This window comes from Podarcis raffonei, chromosome 3, assembly GCF_027172205.1.
Source record: "Podarcis raffonei isolate rPodRaf1 chromosome 3, rPodRaf1.pri, whole genome shotgun sequence".
Classification (NCBI taxonomy): Eukaryota; Metazoa; Chordata; class Lepidosauria; order Squamata; family Lacertidae; genus Podarcis; species Podarcis raffonei.
The window spans coordinates 98,940,859-98,951,529 of record NC_070604.1 but is presented as its reverse complement, the minus strand read 5'-3'; the positions used below and the strand labels follow the sequence as shown (position 1 = coordinate 98,951,529).

Genomic DNA, 10,671 nt, shown 5'->3' with positions numbered 1-10,671 from the left:
GGTTAGCTGTGCGCGCGCGAGAGAGGGAGCTTCGGCAAAATAGGTCCGGCTGGAAAGCGAAGCCCCCTAGGCGTTCGGTTCCGCGCGCGTCGTCAGGATGGGGGCGGTGGACTGCCATTGCCACCTCGCCGCGCCCGAGTTCCGAGGGGTGAGTGGGCGGCGCGGTGCGGTTTGCACCCTGTGGTTGGCCGCCGCTTATAATTCCTTCTCCCTCTCATCTCATAAGAGTTTCCCTAGGTGAGATCGAGGACCCATCTGGTCCAGCGACCCATTTCTTACGGTTTCCTACGGTGGCTAACCCCAAAATAATAATAATAATAATAATAATAATAATAATAATAATAATAATAATAATAATAATAATAATAATAATAATTATTATTATTATTATTATTATTATTATTATTATTATTATTATTATTATTTTATCATTTATACCCCGCCCCTCTGGCTTGGTTTCCCCAGGTACTCGGGGCGGCTTCCAGCAGAATATAAAAACATAATAAAATGTCAGAATATCTTTGGCGATCACTCGTAGCCGAGTAAGATTGTCTTCCATAAACGCGGTTTTAACAATGAGTCCGTAAGTGACTGTGGAGGCCAATTCTGGATCCACACGTCCTTCCACAGTGGGGACATACCGGTAGGTTTCCCGGTGGGAGTTGATCACGGTGTGGATTTGCCAAGCATGCCTTCCTCTTAGCACGTTTCTCCCTTTCGTCCTGAGTTTGAGTGTCTTCAAAGTCCATGACACCTTTGGAAAACGCAGTTCTCCAACTGGAGCGCTCGCAGGCCAGTGTTTTCCAGTTGTCGGTGTTTATACTACATTTTTTAAGATTTGTCTTGAGACGGTCTTTCAACCTCTTTTGTTGACGAATATAAAAGCATAATAAAACACCAAACGTTACAAACTTCCCTATACACATGCATAAAGTCACATGCTATCTACTACTAGCTTCCTTCAGTATGAATTACTTAATGTCTGACATTAATAAAACATATTTCTTTTCCAGATTGAAAGCAGTATTTGTTTACCAAGTAAAGCTACAATTAACATGCCTCCTCCCCGGGGAGGATGTGCAGGTGAAATAGCTCAGTCGGGAGAGCACGAGACATTCAGGGTCATGGTTTCGAGCCCCTTGGGGCCTTCCAGCTTTGATTCTATGAAAAGCCCCCTCTCCTTCCGCAGTTATTCATCCCAGCAAGAGCTTGCAGTCGGGGACATCTGAATTTACTTCAGTCCCCGTGTGAAAGGGGATAGAAGTCTCCAGCGCTGATCAGTAAAAATGTAAACTGCTCATCTATGGTCCCATATAACATAAAATCAGGGGGGGAAATCATTTTACTTTTGCAAAATGCATGTGCATTTGTTTGCCTTTATCTGTACCTGAATATATGAATTGAAAAGGAAAAACACTTTAATGAGTAGTTGTAGTAGTAATAGCTTTCCTTCTGTTTGAAAGAAGGGACAGTGGTGGTTTAAATAAGTAACGTTTGACAACTTTTAGGTGCAAAGAGTTATTGAAAGAGAAAGGACACATTTGCCATTTCTACTGCTTTGTCCCCTTTACAAATTATTCTGCTAGCATAATTATATTTTTAATATCTTCTAGGACATTGAAAGTGTATTGGAAGAAGCAAAAAAGGTTTGTAGTTATATCTATATATTTTTTGCAGTTAAAGTTTTATAGGTAGTAGATTTTGATAGCTCAAGGGCTTAGTTTGTATACTAAGGTAAATTAACTTAAGGAAGTTAATTGAAGGAAAGTTGTCTGTCCCCACCTCTCTTCTGCAATCCTCTGCACCCCCTGAAATCATCTCTGAATGATCAGGACCCCTCCTGAGCAACAGGGAATGAGTTGCTGGGGAAAGAAGATTCTACCAAAATCGAGTTTGGAGCCTAAGATAAGTAAGGAAGTTTATGGAGCCCGCCAGCAGCCCCCACACTCCATCCCACATTGTTCAGGAAGCTCCCCTCCCTTTCTGGAAAGGCTTTTTGAGGGGTTTCAGGTACCTGTAGCAGTTATGAGGGGGATGGAAAGCTTTTCTTCCATGAACTTCCTTGAGTTAACTTCTCCTAAAGGCCAAGCCATTTTAAGGTAAACTAAGAAACAGAAATCACATTAATTTGGAAGGAAGATATGGCAAAATCAGTAATTTCAAACAGATGTGTTTATGATCAGATTGTAACACTTCTCATTGTTATTGTCAACTCTAGCTAACCTTTTTCCATGTTGTTTCAGTGTAAAGTTTTGGCTCTGGTGGTAGTTGCTGAATACAGAGAAGATTTTGAAAAAATTATTCAACTTTCAGAAAGGTAACAAAGTTTCTAGTTCTTCAGTCTGTTTCACAAGGTAGAAAATAGTTACAGACTAGAATCCAAAAAGATGAACAACTTGTTCAGCACATCCAGATACTTTGGATTTTGCTTCTCATATGGCAGTTCTGTCATGCTGCATGATAACTGTTTTTTGTTTAAGTCAAAATTACATTGTGAGATGATAATTTTATTATTTGTACCCCACCCATCTGACTGGGTTTCTCCAGACACTCTGGGCAGCTTCCAACAGATATAAAAACATAGTAAAACATCAACCATTAAAAACTTCCCTAAATAGGGCTGCCTTCTGATGTCTTCTAAAAGTCAGATAGTTGTTTATTTCCTTGACATCTGATGGGAGGGCGTTCCACAGGGTGGGCGCCACTACCGAGAAGGCCACCTGCCTGGTTCCCTGTAACTTCACTTCTCACAGTGAAAGAACTGCCAGAAGGCCCTCGGAGCTGGACCTCAGTGTCTGGGCTGAACAATGGGGGTGGAGACACTCCTTCAGAGCTTGTCACTATCTCATAAAATAAACGTATTCCAGTATTGTTTTATGTGAAAAATGTTATAGTAAATAAAACAATGGTGCTTTAAGAGACATTCACGGTCAGAGTGCAAAATTTGAAAATGCTATTGTTCATAAGCAATCAAAATAGGAGCAATAAAATCTTAGTTGTAGTGTTGATTGGAATAGCAAAAGCTATTACCTTTTCAGTCCTCTTTCTTTTTTATTTAACCATAATACATGTCTGCCCTTTCCCATTACTTAACACATGTTTGTATCCAGGTACCCAGGATTTGTCTTTCCATGTCTGGGCATCCATCCAGTTCAAAGTAGTCCAACGGGAAATGATCGCAGTGTTACGTTAAAGGTGAAATGGCAACCAGCTGTAATTGCAGCAGTTAACAATTTCTGTACTGTTTTTCAGTTTGCCAGGTAAACTTATCTGTTCCTATTGCATGTGGTCTTGCAGCAATAGAGTGGTCACTATTTTTGTATACTGAGCCCCTTCTTCCCTGTCTCCTGCTCTCCCAGAGCAAACTAGAGGTATCCTCAAAGGAGCATCAGAAAGAAAATAAGAATTGGTGCTAGGCAAAATAACTTCCCATTGTTTTTTAGGTGTCTAAGCAAGATCTACAACTTAGCTGTCATCAAAGGAGGTTCACATAATTCCAAGGAAGATGCATAACAAGCTTATTTCAGAGCAGGGATGTGCTCTCAGGAGGTGATTTTCAACAGTACCTCGGAGAGCAAACAGTTAAGACATGCTTTTTAAAAGTCTGGCTAGAGGTGATGGAGTGTAGTTCAGCAGCATCTGGAGAGGGGAGCACAGGTTCCCTATAATAATTTTCATCGAGGAAACTAGTGTAGGGTATGGTCCAGATAGGAAGTATGCTCCAGGTGGGGGCCTGTACCTGTGTCTTCAAAATAAAAGTAACCAATCTGAAGCACACTGGTGTGATTAACGGTGCACATAGCCTGCCTCTTAAATATGGATGGGGAATCTGTAGTCTTTCAGGTATAACAAAATAAAAAAATTCCTTCCAGTAGCACCTTAGAGACCAACTAAGTTTTTTATTGGTATGAGCTTTCGTGTGCATGCACACTTCTTCAGATATCACACAAAAGCTCATACCAATAACAAACTTAGTTGGTCTCTAAGGTGCTACTGGAAGGAATTTTTTAATTTGTTTCGACTATGGCAGACCAACACTGTAACTCTTTCAGGTGTAGTTAGGCTCTAGCTCCCCACAGCCTCAGCCATCATAGTTGTGGCCAAGGATGCTGAGCATTATAGTGCAGCCACATCTGTGGGTAGGTGTAGGGTACAGGTTCCTTGTCCCTGCTCTTAAGTAAACTTACAATGTGTTTAGCTTGGAATGCGCAGCTAAAAATCCCATTATCCCTCACCATTGGCTATTTGGGCTGTGAGTCCAACAACAACCAGAGGGGGCCACGTTGACTATCCCTGCCTTAAGTTTATATGCCACAACCCAGATTACAGGGTTTGCCAGGCTGATGTCGCAGACCTAACTTAAACAGGACAAGGAAAAGTTACTGCGTACAGCAAAATGGCATTGCTTTAGCAATACAGAATTGCAATTAGCAAAGAACAAAACTATGATCCAAGAAAGATGTGTTAAAACATCTGTGGTGTCTTACTTAAATGCTGTAGATCCACAAGATTGCGTGGGGGTTACGTTCCAGGCATCACGCATAAATCCCAAATCACGTATGGTCAAAAGCCCACTGGGTTCAATGGCAGGTGAGATTGCCAAAGTCATTTTCCCCAGAACCCTGCCCCCTTAAAAAAAATTAATTGCCACACACGTAAAGCTGAATGCACTCAAGTTAAATGTACGCAAGTTGCAGGAATCTATGAGGAAAAGTGGGTTATAAAATAGGAATAGGAGAGAGAATAGGGAGGTGAAGCAGACATCTTAGTCCAATGTAATTGTTTGAGGCCTAAGTGTTCATTTCACACTTACACAAGATCTTTGTGCAGGATCTGGACGAAGCATTGCCACTCATAGAACTCTATAAGGACCGCTTGCTGGCTATCGGAGAAGTAAGTAGAATCTTTATAGCCTTTGGTGTTTAGCTGCCAAAAGCACTGGGCAGCACAATCCTAAATGTTTTTCCTTTCAGGTCCCTAGGATTACAGCCACACAGCACACAATCCTCTGCATGTTTACCCAAAAGGGAAATATTTTTGATGTAGAAATTGTGTCTTTGTCAGAAGTAGCCCTTTAAACTTTAAGCAAGTTCTTGGCTTTTTCACAACAGTCAACATGTTGGACTGCTGATTAAATGCTTGATTAAGGACCTGGGGTGTTTCACAAAAATAGCAGGTCTCCAATAATACATTTCCTGTTAAGTGTAAACTGCTATAGGAGACTTTGGGGTCAGGTTTGCTTTTATTATTGCTCCTGGCTGAGTGCATTTTGTGCTGATAGACAAAGTAAACCAACAATTTCTAGTAGTGTTTTTGAATTCCCGCCTCCCATTTTTCCTACAGGTTGGTCTGGATTTCACTCCCAGATTTGCAAGCACTGATGAGCAGAAGGAAGGGCAAAGACAAGTCTTGATCAAGCAGATTCAGCTGGCAAAACAACTCGATTTGCCTTTGTAGGTCTTGTGTATATTGCAAGAGAGACAATTAGTTTTATTTTTGTGAATGAAAACGTCATTTGACGTGATTGGAATTCAGTTGCTAATTAAACCAGAGCATTGTCTAAAATGCAGTGGTCTAATTAAAATTATTACTGCAATTTATTGTATTATCTATTCCTCGTATTAATGGAGGAAGTGTTTTTGCTGTATTTTCAGGGTTACAGACTGTGTTGCTGTATAATCTTTGCATAATTCTTTTGAGATGTTTCCAGGCACTCTGCAATAACTCTTCCTACCTATTTTGCTTTAAGCAGCAATTCAGTGGACCATCAAAGTGCAATTTATTTGTTTACATAATTTTAATAGCCCTGTTCTGAAGGCTTGGGGTAGATAAAAACAGAGTTAAAAAATGTAACTTGATTCAAGCTTAATCGCATAAAAAATGCTAAAACTCCACCCAGGGAAGTGGTTTATCCGGCCATGAAAACCCAGCCCACAGTTTTGCTAACAACTCCTGCTGATATCTTTTGTTCTTCTTGTTTATCCTAGAAATGTCCATTCCCGCTCAGCTGGAAGGCCAACCATTAACCTCTTAAAGGAACAAGGTATAATGTTTTGTTTTATTTACATTCATTCGGTTTGTTTAGTTTTCTTGCCAAAATACACAGGGCCTATTCACTGTGGGGGACAGTCAGGTTTTTCCCCTTTGGATGTTAGACCAGAAACAAGAAGCGGACCTGAAATAGGATCATAGAATTGTAGAGTTGGAAGTCCATGCAGGACTATGCAGATGTCTGCTACAGGGATCGAACCAGCAACCTTGATGTTATCAGCACCACGCTCTAACCAACTGAGCTATCCAGGCTCAGCCAATCTTATACATCTGTTTTGGCATAAGATCCAGAGCCTTCTCAATTAGAGGCACAAGTGTAGGTTTTTGAAGGCCCTTGGCACTGTACTTTAGAAGGAAGTTATCTTTGGATGATGGTATTAATTATTATTATTATTATTATTATTATTATTATTATTATTATTATTATTATAAATACCATTATTTGACTTACTAGTTGCTTACTCCAAAAAGGTCTGTAAGCAATTGGCAAAGGCTGAAGAGATGAAGACATACCATAAAACCAGGGGGAAATGCAATAAAGCCATCACAGTGACCCATAAAGCAACCCAAAAAATAGCAGAAACATCATCAGCGGAAAACATTTCATCAATAAGCAGGACATAGTCGGTCAAATGCCTCGGAGAGGAGATACATTTTTGCCACAGGCCAAAAGGGTGTTAATGATGTTGGCAGGCAGACCTCGAAAGCATTCCTCAAACTGGGAGCCACAACCAAAAGTGTGGACTTGTGGCATTTGCTCGTTCTTTTGAAAATGTCTGTACAGTGGTGCCTCGCAAGACGAACGCCTCGCAAAACGAAAAACTCGCAAGACGAAAGAGTTTTCCGTTTTGGAGGTGCTTCGCAAAATGAATTTCCCTATGGGCTTGCTTCGCAAGAAGAAAGCCCATAGGGAAATCTCCGCCGGCCTTCAGAAGAGGTCCTGGACCTCTTCTGAAGGCCGGCGGGGGGCAAAAGTCTTTGCTCCCCCCGCCGGCCTTCCCGGGACAGCGGAGACTTCTCCGCTGTCCCGGGGCGATCTGAAAATGCTGGCGGGTGGCAGCGGACGCTGCGCTGCCACCCGCCAGCATTTTAAAAGCCCCCGGGACAGCGGAGACTTCTCCGCTGTCCCGGGGCGATCTGAAAATGCTGGCGGGCGGCAGCAGACTCTGCGCGGCCGCCCGCCAGCATTTTAAAAGCCCCCGGGACAGCGGAGACTTCTCCGCTGTCCCGGGGCGATCTGAAAATGCTGGCGGGTGGCAGCGAACGCTTCGCTGCCGCCCGCCAGCATTTTAAAAGCCCCCGGGACAGCGGAGAAGTCTCCGCTGTCCTGGGGGCTTTTAAAATGCTGGCAGTCGGGAGGAAAGCCCTCCTGTCCCCAGAGCTTGCGGGGTGGGAGGTGGGGAGAAGGGCTTTTCTTCCCACAGCCAGCCTTCAGAACAGCCTTCTGAAGGCTGGTGGTGGGAAGAAAAGCCCTTGTCTCCCCCCCCCCAGCCTTCAGAAGAGGTCGGGGGACAGACTGTCCCCGACCTGGTCTGAAGGCGGTTTCCCTAGGAACGCATTGATTGATTTTCAATGCATTCCTATGGGAAACAGTGCTTCGCAAGACGAAAAACTCGCAAGAAGAAAAAACTTGCGGAACGAATTAATTTCGTCTTGCGAGGCACCACTGTACAGGGGGAGAGAAAGAGTTAATAGGTAGACCAATAGAAAAGCAGAGCCAGAGCCTACCTGTTTATAAAAGGGCTTAGCCCAAGGTTTAGACAGTTGGTTAGTAGTTAATTGGTTGGTTGGGAAAGCAGTTGGCAGACAGATGGAAATAGAGAGACAGCTAATGCAGTTGGTTCTTGTGTGAGGGGAGGTAGAAGAGTTAGAGACAGAATAAAATAAGACTAAGAGGGTAAAGGGTAACAGCGTTTCGAATGCATTTAAAGTTTATTTGTGTTTGCAATAAACTACAATCTTCATGGTTAACTTAAGAACCTGACTGAGACTAAGTGATTTACTGGGGAGGACCTGGTTGGTGGCAGCGGATTAGTAGTGTACGGGTCAGTAGCTCTGTACAAACGCCACACCACCCTCTGAAGGGGCATCTAGATGAGGGCCTCAGATAAAGATAGAAGGGTTTGGATAGGTTTATATTGGGAGCAATGTCCTGAAAGATATCGGAGTCCTAGGCCATACAGGGCTTTGCAGATCAACACCTGTTCTGCGAAAATGTACTAGCAGCCAGTGCAGCTGGGCCTGCCAGCAGTCCGCTGGCTGCATTTTGGGGTTTGGGTCAGAGTCATGCCAAGCAAGTCAGGAGATCACACAGCCAAATATGAAATATAACATTAATATATTGTAAAGGGATATAAACCCGTTCGTAGAGCCGCATTCTACAAGTGCGCCTCTAGCTTTTTCTAGAGCCCTTTGGATCACATTCACTACCTGGTCTGCGCTTTGATGTTTCTACAGGAAGCAAAAGTTCTTTTCCTGATTTCTGTCGTTCTCCTTAGGTGCTGAAAGGGTGCTGCTCCATGCATTTGATGGCAAGCCATCGGTGGCAATGGAAGGGGTGAAGGCTGGGTATTTTTTCTCCATTCCTCCGTCTATTATAAGAAGTGAACAGGTGAGATTCAAGAAGTCCTGGCTTCTGGCTATAAGGTTCTTTGTTTATATCTCAAATCTGGTGCATAGCGCCAAAAGGATTCCCCACCTCTGCTTTAGCTGATTGATTTCTTTAATCAGTAGGAGATGAGGACGCTCTTATTTTTGGAAGCTATTTTGGTTCTCCTGCCACTGAAATAAGGAATGGAAAAGAAGACATTAACAACTGCTTCCAATTATTGGCAATATACAATTTAATAAACAATTTTTTCCCCACTGTCCTCAGAAAAAGCATTTGTATTCAAGATTTGGCAGTATTAATATTTAATTATTTGGGTAAAGGAGGCTCAGCTAAACCCTTATTTAATCTGTGGACAGTTCAACTTTTTAAATGTTCGTTTTTGGCTGCTTGGAGAATGATGATGCTGACTGCTTTCCTTATTTTGTTCAAGAAGCAGAAACTTGTGAAACAGTTGCCCCTAGAAAACATTTGCTTAGAAACTGACTCTCCTGCGCTCGGCCCTGAGAAACAGGTAAAGTATTGTAGAGTTGGAAGAGACCCTGAGGGTCATCTAGTTCAGCCCCAGAACGCAGGAATCTCAGCTAAGCACCCATGACAGATGGCCAGCCAACTTCTGCAACACAGTTTGTGATCACGATCCCGTTTGGGAAGAAGTGGCTTGAGATGCCGAGTGATGGTGTGGCAAAACAACTACAGTTGGGAGGAGGAGATCTCAAGAGGTCTTGACAGTGTTGGGAAAGGGCTGGGTAGAATAAATGGAGGCTTGAGTGCAATAGGCCGACCTACTGGGCCTCCACCTCTGTAAAGGGCTCAGTCATGAATATCATAAAAAGGTCAGTTTCAAAGGTGGATAAAAAGAATGGTGCCGTTAATAAGAGCCAGAGCACAACAAGGTAGCCCAGTCGGTAGAGCATGGGACTCTTAATATCGGAGTCATGGGTTCAAGCCCCACGTAGGGCAAAAGATTTCTGCATTTAAGGGGTTGGTCTAGATGCCCCTTTAATGCTGTATTGTTTTTAATACTCAATTAGGAGCCGCCCAGAGTGGCTGGGGAAACTCAGCTAGATGGGCGGGATATAAATAATAAATTATTATTATTATTATTATTATTATTATTATTATTATTATTATTATCATCATCATCATCATCATCCCTCCAACTCTACGATTGTACGAGGATTTGAACCTAAACAGAAAGTGAGTTGGCCATAGATGTCGCTGGAGACCAATGTCACTTATTTGTATTTCAGGTGAGAAATGAACCAAAGAACGTCTTCATTGCTGCAGAATACATTGCTAAAATAAAAGGGATTTTAGTGGAAGAAGTTATAGGCATAACAACCCAGAATGCACAGAAACTGTTTCCCAAACTGAATAACTTTCTCTGAATATAACTAATGTTCTGCTGTGCCTTAATATATATGTGTGACCTGGCTTCAATATATTCATAACTTTACAATTTTTAAGATGTTATGATGTTCCCTATTGATTGTGTCTGTAAATTGAGCAAAATATAGAATGATGCTATGTGCAAACTCTCCTTAATTTGACATTGGCATTTTCCTAATAAAAGGACCATAACCATTGCATGTTTTAAAAAATGTAACATCTTTCGTTTTCTCTGTACTTAAAAAACAATAAAACAATAAAAATTAATTTATCTTGTTTTGTTTTTTAAAATTTTTTATAGGCATTTATCTTATTTGTATGTCTTCGTTTTCTCCGTGGAGTTCTTTATGTCTTAGTTCTGGCTATATAAAGGGGGAATGTTGATGTCCTATTTACCTCACAGGAATGCGTGAAGAACAAATTAGTAGAAGACTGCAGCACAGGAGGGATAAATGTTATGCTTGGGAGTGGAATGTGGCCCTCGAGGCATCTCTCTCTGGCCCTTGAGACACCCTACAGGCCACTCCCCTCACTGGCCCTGCTTTGCGTCTTGGACCTTTTGTGCATTTGCCTAGCCGGAATGGGTCCTTGAGCTCTCATAATGCTTTTTCCTCTTCTTT

General features: G+C 42.3%; 1 protein-coding gene across 7 annotated transcripts; it reads left to right on the top strand.

Annotated features, from left to right (window-relative positions):
• The first annotated feature begins 27 nt into the window (after positions 1-27).
• On the top strand, positions 28-10,288 carry TATDN3 (TatD DNase domain containing 3). Of its 7 annotated transcripts, none has more exons than XM_053383220.1 (10): positions 28-148; positions 1,614-1,646; positions 2,244-2,317; positions 3,111-3,195; positions 4,819-4,893; positions 5,344-5,453; positions 5,988-6,043; positions 8,550-8,662; positions 9,096-9,173; positions 9,913-10,288. In XM_053383220.1, the coding sequence occupies exons 1-10, from the start codon at positions 98-100 to the stop codon at positions 10,048-10,050; spliced, it is 813 nt and encodes a 270-aa protein (XP_053239195.1). In that variant the 5' UTR covers positions 28-97; the 3' UTR covers positions 10,051-10,288. The 7 variants fall into 7 exon arrangements, with proteins under 7 accessions (XP_053239195.1, XP_053239194.1, XP_053239200.1 ...); XM_053383219.1 differs by having other exon boundaries at positions 9,093-9,173; XM_053383221.1 differs by having other exon boundaries at positions 29-148; positions 4,831-4,893; positions 9,093-9,173.
• The last annotated feature ends 383 nt before the right edge of the window (positions 10,289-10,671 follow it).